This window comes from Podarcis erhardii, assembly GCF_964252035.2.
Source record: "Podarcis erhardii genome assembly, chromosome: 17".
Taxonomy (NCBI): Eukaryota; Metazoa; Chordata; class Lepidosauria; order Squamata; family Lacertidae; genus Podarcis; species Podarcis erhardii.
Window position 1 is genome coordinate 6445680 of NC_138515.1, and position 16062 is coordinate 6461741.

The 16062-nt window shown below is 44.9% G+C and overlaps 1 protein-coding gene across 2 annotated transcripts in view; it reads right to left on the reverse strand.

Moving 5' to 3' along the window:
• Positions 1–15236, reverse strand: part of DENND1C (DENN domain containing 1C) — a 55081-nt gene extending 39845 nt beyond the window's left edge. For both annotated transcript variants that reach the window (XM_081845008.1, XM_081845007.1), the window contains exons 1-5: positions 15182–15236; positions 14081–14217; positions 10419–10483; positions 4586–4629; positions 150–199 (exon numbers count right to left, since the gene is read on the reverse strand). In XM_081845008.1, the coding sequence (XP_081701134.1) occupies positions 150–199; positions 4586–4629; positions 10419–10483; positions 14081–14097 (176 nt within the window). In that variant the 5' untranslated portion in view covers positions 14098–14217; positions 15182–15236. The remainder of the gene's footprint in view (positions 1–149; positions 200–4585; positions 4630–10418; positions 10484–14080; positions 14218–15181) is intronic.
• Positions 15237–16062: the final 826 nt, after the last annotated feature.

Here is a 16062-nt window from a genome sequence, read left to right on the forward strand (position 1 = left end):
CAAATAATGCTTCTTGTTGTGTGGCGCTCTGTGCATCATATTGCTGCCAAAGGCACCGCTTGCAACAGCTGGTTTCAAGAGCTGGGGAGCCTAAGTTGCAAGGGTGCATAAAGTGCATGGAGACCCCATTCTTTCAGGCCGCCACGTACCTTTCGACATCAAAGGGGAAGCAAAACTTGGGCAGTATCTGGACTGAATCCTATAGGAAGAGAGAAGGATCCTTAGTTATTACAACCTGAACCCAGCAGACAAACTTATAAGCACCTTGAGAAAAACCTTCGGTTGGCAAGGAGGAGCCTGGTGCACATACGGAACGATCTGAATTTACAGCACAATCCTAGGCAAGTCTGCTCAGAAGTGCCCACCCTAGTTCCTTGGGGCTGAGTCCCAGGCAAGTAGCACTGCAGCTATAGCCTCCTTTGCACGTTGAATGCCAATCATTTGCAAAGCATGCAGTGTTTCCCCACCTGCTTAGAACCAAGAGTGAGGGGGAACTGTTGCCCTCCAGATGTTGATGGACAGCTGCTCCCATCATCCTGGACCACAGGACGCCCTCCAGATGTTGCTGAACTGTAAATCCCCACCCTTTGGCTTATATGGTGTGTGTGTGTGTGCACCTATCTGCCTGGCAAAGTTCCTAGGGCTGTTTCCAGATACTCCACAACGTTCCTCCAAAATCTCTCCTTGCCACACACACAGTATTTCACGTTTAAGTAAAGGTTGCTTATGCAGCCTTGAATTAGAACAACTTTCCTGGCAGCCATAGGAATTCCATTGGGTAAGTGGTATTTCATGCAACTGGGCTGGCACAGCAGCCAGCTTGCTTTGTAGCCTGCAAATTGAGAAGTCTTCTGTGTTTCCAAGTTACTAGCCTACAAGGCAGTGCAAATGGTCTCTATTTAATATCTTTCAATGCCTTTAGCTTCTATAAGCTGTAAGTAAGTAAGTAAGTAAGTAATTTTATTTACGGCCATAGGCCCATACAGGTAAAAACGACACATAAATAACAACTTGTGCACGTGGGGAAAACAGCCGCTAAAGCACCACTATAACAATAAAATACTATAAAATAGAATGGCATACTACGCCTTAGTTAGCTTGTAGTGCTCCTTGGCGTCGCTTTTGGGTAAGGACAGCGACCAGGAACCTTGCCACTTTCAGGGTCGTATGAGTATCCTTATCCTGCAATATTTGGGCAAGGTGGAATTTTGGTGGGGTACCCTCTAGTTTCTGTATGATTGATCCCAACAAATTTGCCCGTGGCACATTGAACAGGGGGCAAGTGAACATAATGTGCTGGAGCGACTCCGGTGTCTCCTTATCACATTCGCACATGGCGGGGGCTTGGCCCTTTGAGAATCTATGTCTCAGGACGTTGGAGGGAAAAACGTTGAACCTCGCTTTGGTGAAGGCCAGTCTATGGGCAACAGTCGAAAGGGAGGAGAGGTATGATGGAACGCAGTAAGTTAATGTGATACCAATGTTCTGAGGCGAACAAACACCTCCCTCCAGCATATAATTTCGCTGTAGGTCGATGTCATCCAGTCTTTGGCGGATCAGTCTTTGAGCAGTAATTTGGTCTAGTTTTAGGGAATCTGAAGGAGAGATTCCATAACTCAGGAGTTTGGCATGAATTCTACTAGTCCAAAGGCTAGAGAATTCATCTCGCCATAAGCATTGGGCAAGGTAGTGGTTTGGTAGTCTATGCCACAATGATAACCAATAATTGAAGACTTGCTTCCACAGGCAAGTTTCTAAGGATGCGATCTTCAATTCTAGTCGCATTGCTGCGTTGCTTACGCACAGAGGGAGCATTAGGAGCCGACGTAGGAATTGATTTTGCAGTGTCTCGAGAGGAGCAAGATCTGTCATCACAGCCCAAAGCGGGGCAGCATAAGCAAGCACGGCAACCACTTTTGCCTTGAACACCTTTAGGGCCGAGGGAACATGCAAAGCTCCATCCGAAAAAAAGAATCGGAGGAGCGCATATGACAGAGTTTTGGCCTTGTTAAGTAGGTGTTGAATTTGAGCTTTCCACCCCAAATTGTATTGAAAAATAACTCCTAGGTATTGAAATTTTAGAACTTGCTCTATTTTTGCTCCACCAAGCTTCCATTCGTATAATCTCCGGCTTCTGGAGAAAATCAGAATCTTGGATTTAACATGGTTGATGGTTAATTGGTTGAGTTGACAATATGTGGCAAAGATCTTCAGAGCTCTGATTAGTCCAACACGTGTATAAGATAGAATTACCGCGTCGTCCGCATATAAAAGGAGTGGGCAGCGGTAGTCCGCTAGTCTAGGCGCATGTGTACTTAAAGAAGAGTTAACTAGGGGTGCTCGCATGTCGCTGATGAATAGGTTGAATAGACAGGGGGCCAATATACATCCCTGGCGCACTCCCTTGTTTATTGGTATCGAATTTGTGAGGTCGCCCGCAGGAGTAAGTCTCACTCTGGCAAGGGTATCTTCGTGGAGCTGACTTATAAGCCATAAGAGTCTTCTATCAATGCCCTGTTTCACAAGTTTCTCCCATAGGATATTTCTAGGAACGCTGTCAAAGGCTGCCTTTAGGTCTAAGAAGGCAGCACAGAGGTAGCCCCGGGGAGGAGAGGAGTACTTCCATGCAAGATGATAAAGAACTATCGCATGATCAATTGTAGAGCGTTTAGTTCTGAACCCTGCTTGTTCGTGGCCAATCTGATTAGTCTCATCTACCCATCGCAATAGTTTAGTCAGCAAAAAGCTGGCATAAATTTTCCCTATAATCGAAAGGAGGCTGATGTTACGGTAGTTTTCCGGCTCCGTTGGAGAACCTTTTTTTTATGAATTGGTACTATAATGGCCTCCTTCCATATTTTGGGGATGAGGCCAGAAGCGTTGATTGCATCGAAGGATTTGGCCAAGATGCCAGCCCACCATTTTGGGTGTAGTTTAATGGCTTCGGCAGGGATCAGATCGGGCCCTGGGGCTTTACCTGGTTTCAGCTGAGCTATTAGCTTGGCTATTTCGTCAGGATCGGTGGAAGGCCAAATAGGTAAGTGGGTAAACAGATGCGTCAGATGGTCAGAGGGAGCATCCGCCTGTGAGAAGCATTTCTTCAGGAACAATTCCCATGTCGGTGCAGGGATGACTGCCCTTGGGTATTTCCTCACCCTTCTGTTGATCAAAGACCAGAATTCCCTGGATCTGTGTGGTTTTGAAGCAGTAATCAAAGCCTGCCAGCGATTGTGTTGCCACTCACGTTTGGCAATTTTCTGCGTACGTTTGTAAACTAGCTTGGCTTGTGCATAACTAGCTGGCAGAGTAGATGCACCGGAGGTCTTATATACATTATATATAGCACGAAGGCGCTGTCTTGCTTGTTTACACTGAGAGTTATACCAGGGGGCGCCGTAAGAATATTCATTTCGATTTAATATTTTGGGTGGTAACCTAAAGAAGGACGTAAGTTCAGTCGTAAGATGGTGGAAGCATTTCAACACTATGCTATGCTCGTCTGAGGCAGAGCCTATGTTGGGATGGGGCCCAAGGATTTCTTTTTGAAAGAATTCCTGATACCTTTGAGCCTGGGTCTCCGACCATTTGATTCCTCTTACTTGGAGAGATTCGTTGGTTACCATCAGGGTCGCATGTCTATGAGCCTCTGACTGCCAGTTCAGGGAAAGCTTGGCTACAAGGGGAAGATGATCACTAGATTGTACATTCTCGATCTTAAAGGTGGAAATACACTTAAGTAGATCCCTGGAAACCAACAGGTAATCGAGGACGCTGTTTGATTTAACGCTCAGGTGGGTAAAATCCCCAGGAATATCAGGGAGGCATGTGTCATTTAAGGGGACCAGATTTAAACGGATGGCCATTTGATAGAGGAGTACTCCAGCCTCTGTGGTCTTTAGAAGTTCTCCTCATGATATGTTCCAGATCATAATTATCAAGGTTTGGAGTAACCCACCATTTGGCTTTGGTCAGCGAGTCCCAGTTTGCTGCTGTGCGGGCGTTAAAATCGCCACCTATTATGGCCGGGGTATTAGGAAACTTAACATAGCATGAGAGCAAATGCTCTTCTAGCGAGCCCCATTTAGAGCCAAGTTTGGAGGAAGAACCCCCAGGTGGCAAGTAGACATTTGTAACTAGAAGTGAGATCTTTTCCCCCGCAATCAGCCCGGTAAGGGCGTAAGGAGGCAAGGCCTGTACTAGGGTAAGTTTAGAATGTAGGTTGAGGGAGATGCCTATTATTAGGCCCCCTTTAGGGCGGCCTCCTTTCAGGGAGGGGCAGGCAGGGAGTTCTAGAAGTTCAAAGCCATTTAGAACAATTTTCTCTACTTCCCACGATTCTTGGAACAGGATGATATGAAACAGGTTAATATACTCCAAGAATTCTGGATCAAGTTTTTTCTATAAGCTGTTTAATTGCTCCCATTTTATCTTCATGCCAGGAAAGCTTCACCTGTTTAATTTCTGTGTGTCGGGTTGTTTTCCCAAATCCAAAAGAAGAAAAAGTTGGTGACTCTTGAGCACATGCTAGCAATGATTTTGGAATGCAAAGTGGAGTTGGGCAGCAATTGTGCAAAGGGGGACTGACCTGGTCATCGAACTCCGGAGGGAACTGTCTAAGCACTTGAGGATCTGCGCAGGGAAAGAGAGCGGAAGTCAGCATATGGAACAAAGAGGCAGCCAACATGGTTCCAACTGTGGCTGGATTTAAGATCCCATCATTCACCCTGACCAGGGACCAAGGCGCTGATGGGTGCCAGTGCCCAGCTGCATCTGGAGGGCACCCTGTTGGCTAGCCTTGGGTTGTCAGTGGCTCCTCCAGACTTTCAGGTAGGAGTCACACTTTTGCTTGCCCCATATTTTGATAGAATTGGATACCAATTAATTTCCCCAAGTCCGTGAGCTTTCCTCATCGTTCCATGGCTGTGCTTTGGGAAAACCCAATTTTACCCATTGAATCAGAAGCGCAGTAAGCAAAATACCTCTTTGGCTTGTCTGCACTTCTGATGAGATCTGATTCAGTGGGTCAGATCTGATTTTTGCAAGGCACAGCCATGGAACAATGAGAAAAGCTCTCAGACCTGGAGGAATTCATCAGTACACAATCAAAATATGGGGCAAGCAAAAGTGGGAATGAGCATTGAATCTGTTTCCATCTCTAAGTTCATATTTATCTCAAAGTAATCTTTTAGAGTCTTTTGGGCCTTACCAATTCCTCAACAAATCATCATTCATTCTCCATATGTAGGATCCCTGCAGAGACAATTTCATCTCCCAAAACACTGCATTGTGGTCTGAGCAAGTCTTAGGGAATATTTCCACTTGCTCCCACTGTTGTTATTTAACAGAAACAGGACCCGTTTTCTGTCCCCTGTCCCCGTGAAAAGCATGGTTCCTGTTCTGTCTCATTTCTTCCAACCTCTAGAGGAGATGTTGAGAATGCATTTTTGAAAAAATATATGCAATTATGCAAACACACCTACACAAAGTTGTTTAGTTTGCAGCTCCCCCCCACCCTCTCCCTCCCATCTTGACAATAATACATGCAAATGCATACCCATGGACATACATTTCCCTCTGAGGGTCTGCAGGGGAGAGCAATGCAAAAGGTCCCAGATTCAGTCCCTAATTATCTCCAGTTAAAAGGATCAGGAAAAGGAGGGCTCTCATTAGAGCAAAATGGGACAGTGTCTCACCAGCCAGAGACGCCCAAGCAGACATCTCAAACTCCATCCTCTTCCATTACCCTCCCCCATCCCATGCAAATCAGAGGTCATAAAATTAAATATTATTTAACTAACATCTGTTCACTAACATCTCTTTGCTCCAGAAGCCCAGTGCACAACTGATTTATCAAAGAGTAAAGGAAGACAGTCCTTGTTGTAAGAATAGGATGTTACAAAAACATCTGTTTTCATTTGTGAATGTGCTAGGAATAGTGCAGTTCCCCCTCCGTCTTGTGTGTAATAATAATAATAAATAAATAATAAAATTTTATTTATATCCTGCCCTCTCCAGCCAAAGCCGGGCTCAGAGCAGCTAACAACAATAAAATAGAAATCTATTTGACTCTGGGCTCAGAGTGGCTAAAAACAATATAATAGAAATCCATTTGACGAAACCTGAGAGCAGAGATGCCCTAAATGAGAAACCCTCTGTATGACGAACCATGAGGTCCAGTACCTTGATTAGCTTTTGCAAGCTACACGGTTTAATTTTGGCCAGGGCTGCCTAACTCTGAAACTGGTTTTCAGTGCTAGAAAGCGGCAACAGCTGACAGAAAATGCCTCCAGGCCGAAGATGTGCACATTTCCCTCACCGCTGAAGAGGCGCAGCCCCATTGCAGCTGAGATTCGAGGCCTGGCTTCCAGGCATGCACAAGACCCTGCACCTCAGTTGCACAGACTAACCTGCACACACACACAGACACACATACACACACAGGAAGGAGAGAACCGGATGGGACATGATGAAAGAGTTTCATGCTGCCTTGGGCTGCCTCTGGGCAGAGACGGGTTTCTCCCTTGCCGGCTTCCTTGAGCAGGAGAGCTTAAGCAGAGACTTTCCTTTCCCCTCTCTTTCTTATTTTTAACAACCATCCACCGGTCATTTTAAGCCATCTGGAGAAAACCACAGCAGCAAGGGGAAGGGGGCACATAAATTAAGCACTATCTCTGTCAAATAGGGACACCTGGAACTGGAAGAGGCTCAGGTGGATATGGATACCAGTTCCCTTACGTCAAAAGTTTCCAACCTTTTTTAGTCCACAGCTCCTTTGACCAACTCCATTCTTTCTGTGGCACCCCTGTGGGTCTCAGGAGCCCAGTTCTGTCACCCCTTGCCTGCAGAGCTGGCAGCCTCTCTCCCTCTTTAAGACACCCTCCCTTGTGGAGGGTTCCCCCAGCCTCCTCTCCTCTCTCCTCTCCTTAGGAGTCCTCTGGGCAGCCACTGCTGCTGCCCCTGGTCTCTGAGCTATATCTCTACTGCCCCAAAGAGAGGTGCCTCCTGGTGAGCTTATAGCCAGGTCTACTGCAATAAGCACCTGTTATGGCCTCAGAACAAGAATGAGACTGGAAGTGCTGCCTGAACAAATGCTGGTTCCATAAAGATACCATGTGATTTTTGTGCCTATACCAGGCTAGTTCCAGAACTGGCCCATCATCTATGAGCCACTTTTAACAGGTGGCTAGAGCCGCTCACCTGCCAATCACCTAGGACCGGATTTAGGTTTGATGAGGCCCTAAGCTACTGAAGGTAATGGGGCCCTTTATATGTCCAGCTGTCCTTTGTCAACAACAATTTGTCACTGGTTTTTGTGTCGAATATATGCTATATGGTAAAAACAAAACAAATTCCTTCCAGTAGCACCTTAAAGACCAACTAAGTCAGTTCTTGGTATGAGCTTTCGTGTGCATGCACACTTCTTCAGATACACGGACATGTATCTGAATATAAGCTGAAGAAGTGTGCATGCACACGAAAGCTCATACCAAGAACTGACTTAGTTGGTCTTTAAGGTGCTACTGGAAGGAATTTGTTTTGTTTTGACTATGGCAGACCAACACGGCTACCTATCTGTAACTGGTGCTATATGGTAATTTATGGACCTAATAGGTATCTAAAACCATTTGCACATGTTGCCATGCAACCGGTCCATGCAGAATGTAGGCACCCTATATATAGAAATGAGCAAACCAGTGATATTTTAGAGAGCAGGCTAGCAGGCGGGGCCCATGACTTACATCATAGGAGCCTACACAACACAAAACACTTGCTGCACGTAGGTTTTATTTTATTTGTTTTTTATCTTATATTTTGGAAATGTACATCCAGTTTCTTTTTCCTTTAATTTTTTTGGGGTCCCCCAAGAGAGTGGGGGCCTAAGCTATAGCTTGTTTAGCTTATATGTAAATCTTGCACTGCAATCACCCACTGCCCTATGATGTTGTATGATTCAAATTCAAATATATAATTGGAAACACACTCAGTGCATTCTGGGTTCTTTCTCTCAAGCCCTGGCTTTAAGTTGCAGCTGCAAAAATTCCTGCTGGAAGTGGGGCATGCATTTGGCATTGAATGCAAGTGCAACTCCTGGCAAGGTCTGGTAACACTCCAGAGCTCTGAGCAGGAGCTTGCAAAGGAAGAATCGGGAGCCTGCCAGTTGCTACTCTGCTTGGTTGCTTTACCTGCTCCACAGCTGGTGTCATATGATGGCAGGTGGGGGGGAAACAGCATCAAATTAGGACTCAGCCCAGGCCTAATGTGGTCTGCAGGCCAAAGGCTCCCCGTGGCTGTCATAGCAGAACTGAGTGCATTTCTATTTCAACAGTTTCTGTAAGCTGCTTTGAGAGCCTCTCAGGGCTGTACAGTGGATATACCGGTAAATATTATAACTAAATTGTCAAAATTACATGCCCCAAGCAGGTGTAGCAGCGGCAGGCGGTTGGTTGCCCCCCACCTGTTGTTGGATGGCCAACAGTCGTGAATGATGGAACTGGAGTCAAACAACAGTGCAACGTTCCTGGGGTGCTGAGTTGTTGGCTAAAGACCCCTCTGGTCTAGTGTCTTGTTCTGAACTTTAGCCAGCCAAATGCTTCTGGGCAGCTCACGTTGATTGTCCCACCCTGGCAACTGGTTCTGAGTGATACACTTCATCTGAACATAGAAGCTGTACTGAGCTATCCCAGCTTACTCCCATTTAAAGAGCTAGCCCTCTGTGACTTTGTCTAATACTCTTTTATAACTGTCTAAGCCAATTGCTATCGCCATATTTTTCAGCGCCTGCTGAAAACATTCTTCTTTAGGCAAGCCTGACCAGATGCTTAGAAATGCTGGTGTGAATTTAATCTGTTTTCTTATTTTAACTTATTGCATGTTTTAATGTACTGTAATCTTCCCCTGATGTATAAGTCAAGTGATGTAGAAATAAATATATTGCAACTTTGAGGTCCATTTGTTAATTATTTGCTGTGCTGTGCAAAGAAACACTCTGTTTTCTCCGTTCTGCATCTATTACCAATCCACTGGTGCTGAGTTGTGATGAGAGAGGGGAGAAAAATGATATTTGGCCCGTTCTCTCCACATTGTTTAGGATTTCATTCCACCATGAGAGAAGTTTGTAGGAAGCGCCTTGCAAGCAACCAAAAGTAGACAACCTCAAACCAATTCTAGCTGCTGAGCTAAGCGCTTTGGCTGCTGTGGCTGTCTTTTACTTCCTTTGACCACTACAACTGGGTAGTTTCAAAAATGTCACTCAGCTGAGAGTGGCATGGGGAGGGGAGCAATGTCCGGGGATTCACCTGCAGCCCCCTCCCTGTGTTCTTCTTAAATCTGCTCTGGAGGGTCTCCCAGCCCTGCAGTGTTGGGGCTGCAGGGAGAGAACTGGATGATACAACCCCATGGGCACCACTGGATAGCTCAGTTGTCTGGAGTGTGGTGCTGATAACACCAAGCTTGCAGGTTTGATCCCTGTATGGGGCCAGTGCCAGATTTACATATAAGCTAAACAAGCTATAGCTTCAGGCCCCACTCTCTTGGGGGGCCCCAAAAAATGTAAAGGGGAAAAAACTGGATGTACATTTCCAAAATATAAGATAAAAAACAAATAAAACCAACATACAGCACCAGTGTTTTGTGTTGTGTAGACTCCTATGTTGTAAGTCACGGGCACCGCCTGATAGCCTGCTCCCTAAAATATCACTGGTTTGCTCATTTCTATATATAGGGTGCCTACATTATGCTATTTATAATTATTAGTAGTTTGCATCATATATTTACACCTATTATTATTTCATGGTTTAGAAGTTTCTAGAGACTAGATTATGAGTCTTTGTAAATTGTGTTTCTAAAGGAACTTCTGTTATTGCCAAATGCCAATGTGTTTGCAGTTTGTTATGAATAAAAAATAATTTTAAGTTAGATTTCACTATTAATATACTTCTTAATTGTATTTCAGTTCAACAATTACTTTGATAAAATACATGTTTTGTTATGTGCAAATGGCTTTAGATACCTATTAGGTCCATAAATTACCATATAGCATATATTCAACACAAAAAACAGCAACAATTTGTTGTTGACAAAGGACAGCTGGACATATAAAGGGCCCCATTACCTTCAGTAGCTTAGGGTCACATCAAACCTAAATCTGGCCCTGGGGCAGCTGCATATTCCTGCACTGAAAGAGGTTGGACTGGGTGATCCTCGGGGTCCCTTCAAACTCTACATTCTATGATTTGTGACTGGGATGTGGATGAGATAGCAGTGAGACAGAAAGGGAAAGGCCTCACCTTTGACCTGGGATGGTTCTCAGCTCACTTTCGCCCAGCAACGGCTACCTGGAGCCTCCTAAAAATCTGGCACACTGATGCATAAACATCCCACCCCAAGAAGCACCACTTCCCGCCATAGATGAGACTCACCATCTTCTGCAAGCGTTGGACAGGCAGCTTCAAAGAACAGATCAAATATTTTCTGAGGATTTTCCCTGAGGAGAGAGAAGAGGGACCAAGGAACTCAGAGCTGGTAAGAAGAGGCAAGAAGAAGAGCTTTATGGATTTATTGGACAATATTTACAAGGATAGGGACACGGGTGGCGCTGTGGGTTAAACCACAGAGCCTAGGACTTGCCGATCAGAAGGTCGGCGGTTTGAAGCCCCATGACAGGGTGAGCTCCCATTGCTCAGTCCCTGCTCCTGCCAACCTAGCAGTTCGAAAGCACATCAAAGTGCAATTAGATAAATAGGTACCACTCCGGCAGGAAGGTAAACAGCATTTCCATGCACTGCTCTGGTTCGCCAGAAGTGGCTTAGTCATGCTGGCCACATGACCCGGAAGCTGTATGCCTGCTCCCTCGGCCAGTAAAGCGAGATGAGCGTCGCAAACCCAGAGTCGGTCACGACTGGACCTAATGATCAGGGCTCCCTTTACCTTTTTATTTACAAGGATGGAGAAATGTCTCTCTCTGTATGGGCAAAGCAGCAACAAGTTCTGGCAAGAACTCACAGATCTCACAATATTTTGACGAGGTCGCATGAGCTCCCGAAGGAAACCACCAGCGATGCCTGTGCTGCTTCTCCAGTGGTGGTGAAGGTGGTGGGGTTGTTGGGGCACCAATGGGGTCACAGCCTCATGGGTTTCTCATGCCTGAGGCAGTGGCCTCACCTCACCTCATGGGTGGGCCAGGCTCCTTCTCAGTTCCTCCCCCTCTCCAGCTTTCTTCCCCAGATCACCAGGACCCTAAAGCTAGCGCTCTCTCTCTCTCTCTCTCTCTCACACACACACAACTTTCTGCCTCTCATATTCCACCTCATTCCTCCAAATGCCACCCTTGCCCTCCCTTAATTCCATCTGCCCCTGCTTCTCCTTTCTCTCCTGCCACCATCACCAAAGAATTAAAACCACCACACACTGAGAGACCCTTCTCCCAGCCCAGTCTTCCATTAACCTGTGCAATTATTTGCTACAGACGTCAGCACCCCCCTTTTCCCCCTTCCTGCCCACTTCTCCTTAATCCACTCCTGCCTTTAGACCTTTGGGAAACAGCCAATGGAAATAGTGTGATGATGAACTAGAACAAATATAGTATATTCATACACACACACACACTTCCTGTGATACTGAACTTAGGTGGTGAGTGCCGACAGAAATAGAGACACTGAGAGATAACAGGGAGATATCTGCATGCTCTGGTAAACTCCAAGGTTTGCAGAAGTGTTTTTGTTTTTTTAAAAAACAGACAAACCCTAAGACCCCCCTCCAAAAATATCTCCTCCCATCCCAATGAGGACTGGCCATGCTCAACAGCCGCAGAATGTTGCCTGTCATATTGAAAAATACAATAAAAGCAAGATTCCGGGTTGTAGGGGAAAGAGGAAGGTGTGGCAGACTGGCAAGGGCGTTGATCAGGCGGGAGGTGAGGAAATACTGCAACGTTTTGCCACACATCCCGTGTTTGTGGGTATGCATTTTTAGTGCTGGTTCTGACCTATAAAGCCTTAAATGGCTCAGGACCACAGTACCTCAAGGACCGCCTCTTTCCATATAAACCTACCTGGACCCTGAGATTATCTTCTGAGGCCCTTCTTCATGTGCCACCTCCTCAAGAGGTCCAGAGGGTGGCAACATGGGAACGGGACCTTCTCTGCAGTGGCTCCCTGTCTGTGAAATGCTCTCCCCAGGGAAGTTCACCTCGCACCTTCATTATACACTTTTAGGCCCCAGGCAAAAATGTTCCTTTTAAACCAGGCCTTTGGTTGGTCTGATTTACATCCTATGCCCTTGTAAAATATGGGGTGGGGGGTGGGGGGGTTATTATTGGGTTGTTATTTTTATTTTGATTATATATATTGTGGTTTTATATTTTGATTTTGTTCTGTGAACCGCCCTGAGACTGCTGGGTATAGAGCAGTGTATAAATTCAATAAATCATCATGATCATTATCTGATTCCCAAAATTCTGTGACTTCAGCATGATCAAACCAAAATGATAGAGGCAAAACTTAATTCTTAATATCTGAAGTCTCCAGTCTTACATCTCCATATAATATATTTTAACCATCTGTAAAATAGGTCCATCTCTCTGTACAGTTAACACTTCAGAGTCTACTTTCTCTCCTTCATATCAGTTTGGTTAATTTGTCCATTTATATCACTTCCAAGCAGTTTGATAACTATTCCCAGTTAGATGCAGGTTGCTGAGAGTGCCATAATCTAGCATCTAGCCCACACTATCTTTGCAACTTCAAACAGGATCTCTGTACTAGTAGTTTCTAAGCCTACATCATCCTTATCCTCAATCAAATAAAACAAAAGCAGCATAGGAGTTAATCTCAAAGTTTCCCCTGTCAGATCAGATATACACCATTTGTCTCCAAAAATAGTGGCTATTTGGCACTTTGACTGCATGTGCAGCAGGTGTGTATTCCCTGATCAGGTATATGCATGGTTACACATGCTCATTCTATTATTTTTGCCCTACAAATACTTTTCCTTGCAAAATGGTGCTTATTCCTAGTTGTTGTTGTTTTTTGGATCAATGAAGCAAAAAAATATTTTATTCCTGCGGTCATGAGGGTGCTGTGAGTTTGAAATGTGAAACTTCACATGCTCAGAGTATTTCCTTTCTTACATCAGAGTTGCCAGACTTTAGTTTGTTTTGCTCCAACATGTCAGGAATAAAGAGGCAATTGGAAGGCATGAAATGGTAGACTGGGGTGGGGCAGAAATGTTAATTGTGCCCTCACAACTGAAGCAATAAACTAGTCTGTTCTTATCTGAAGTACCTGAGTTGAAATTCATGCCAGGAATGTTGTGCCTTGGAGATACCAGACTGAATAATATTTCTACTATTCTTCCTGGTTCTCTCTGGTTAAAAAGTGATATCAGGTACCAGAACTGGTAAAGAGAATCTGGAGAGTAGCTGCCATTTAGAACAGACAATATATCATCAGTGGTATCACCAGAAAACAAAATACGGGAAGAGCAAAGTGCCTTTCAGGAGATGACCTTTGTTACCATGGCCAGCTTCTGAAGACAAATAAAGGACTATCCTATCTGTTCCTATTCTACCAGTATTTTCTGTGATGTCTTGGCTCTTGTAACCCAATGACTGTTGATTCTTCAAGAATCCCACCACACACAGTGACCTCCTAAGACAGGAGTGGACAACTGTAAACCTCCAGATGTTGAACTCCAATGTCCATCAACTCCTGCCAGCATGGCCACTAGCAATAATGGAATAATGATAATGGAAGCTGTAGGCTAGCAACAACTGGATGGTCACAGGTTGTCACCCTGGACCTAAAACTGTTTACAAGCCAAGAGATTTCCATGCACGGCCACCTGGCCTGAATAAGCAATTAATTATCCCAGCAACACACAACTTGAAGAGTTGGCCCATAGCATGGTCCTCCAGCATTGCAAGGTGTTCTAGTGGGATACAACTCTCAGCTCAGTTGGAGGAGGAAATAGTTTCAGGTAGATCCTGATTTACTTTGCTGCACGGAAGAATTAAAACCGAAGGAAAGTGAAGGTGAGCAGGCTTTGCAGACACAATCCCCTACCCTGCAGCCCATGGTCTTACTTGATCCGGGATCCCATTGTCCTTGGCTCATTCCATCACATTGTCATCTGCTGAAGCACCACGGCGGACTATCTTTCCTTGCATCTGAACAAGTGGCCTGAAGCCCTGAAAAGTGACAAATCTCTCTAGGGCTGAGTCTGGTGCATTAAAAAGAAAAAAACACACACACATGCAGGGCATTTCCTTTGTGGCTTTTTGTTAGAGGAAGTATGAGGCCTGTGACTGCCTTAGCTCACTGCTAGGGTGGAGGTTTGGGGGGGGGAGGGGTGTTTGTTGCTTGAGTCTTGCTCTTTTCTTTTTGCTGTTTCCTTTCCCAGCTCACCTGAACCTTCAAGCAAGGTTAGCGGCAGATTCCGGGAGGGGAGCAGAATTTTGGATCTGCTTAGGCCTTTGACCAAAGGGAAAGGAGGAAAGGGATGTTTCTGCTGGCAGTACAGCCTTTCTCTACTCCTGCTTTTGTGGTGCTTGGAGGCATTTAGAGAGTTGCAAGGATCATTGCTTGCATCCTCTTTGGATCAGCACCATTACCTCCTCCCAGTGCTTTTGGATTGCTGACTGGATTAGCCTTTGGTAACTGGTGGCTACTAGCTACTGCACATCCTTCTTGTGTGGGTGTGAGAAAGGAGAAACAGTGTGGCTGTCTAAATGTAGCCAGAAAAAAGAAGGAAGTCCACATTTTTGCAGCTGGCTGACAAGAAACAGCAGGGAGGTGGGGGCTGTATGCTGTTGTACGGTATGCTGATGACAACATAGTGTGCGCATGCTCAGAGGATGACCTCCAAACCATCCTAAATATCTTTGCAGAAGCTTACGAAAAGCTTGGCCTGTCACACAACATCCAAAAAGCCAAAGTGCTTCATCAACAAGCACAAAACAACCCCTCTGCAGTCCCACAAATCCAACTCAATGGTGTAAGGCTGGGAAGTGTCAATCACTTCTCCCACCTGGGCAGTTATCTTTCCACAAGGGCCGACATTGATGCCAAAATCCAGCATCGCCTAAGCTCTGTGAGCGCAGCTTTCTCCCAACTGAAGTACAGAGTGTTTGAGGACCGGGACATTCGCAGGAAAACCAAAATGCTTGTTTACAAAGCTATTCTACTACGAACCTTACTGTATGCTTGCGAAACATGGACCACTTATAAATGCCATCTCCAACTCCTTGAAAGATTCCATCAACGGTGTCTCTGAAAATGTTTACATTTCACTTGGGAAAACAGGCAAACTAATGCCAGTGTACTGGAAGAAGCAAAGATCACCAGTGTCAAAGCAGTGATTCTTCAACATCAACTTTGTTGGACTGGTCATGTTTGGAGAGAAAGGGAAAAACATGCTAAGAGGAAGACATGTTTGGCAAACCCTCACCATGATCAACCCTCAACCATGTCCCCACTGTGGAAGGGCTTGTGGATCCAGAATTGGCCTCTACAGTCACCTACGGACACACTGTTAAGACTGTGTTAATGGAAGACAATATTTTTTAAAAATAATAATAATAAATATTGAATTTTATTTTTAAAAATTGACAAAACATCCATCTTACATATAATATATTAAAACCACTTGGCCAAGCTGGCCCGAGACTTCCCTCCTCCTCAAGAAACGGTAATATTGCATTTTGTTATTATTATTACCCTTAAATCCAAATCTTAAATACACCATTTAAACATCATATTGATAATAATTGATATCTCTAACCTTACAAAACTTCTTGTAGCCCTACTAACAATGTCAATTGTTTACAATTGTCTCTCAAATACAATGCAAATTTATTCCAGTCTTTCAAAAAAGGTCTCATCCTGCTGGTTCCAAATTTTCCCAGTTAATTTCACCAATTCGGCATAGTCCATTAACTTCATCTGCCACTCTTCTTTTGTTGGGATCTCTTCCTTCATGGAAGACAATCTTACTTGGCTACGATTAATTACCAAAGAAGAAGAAGAAGAAGATCTGAGGAACTGATGAAACTTATCTATTCACTCT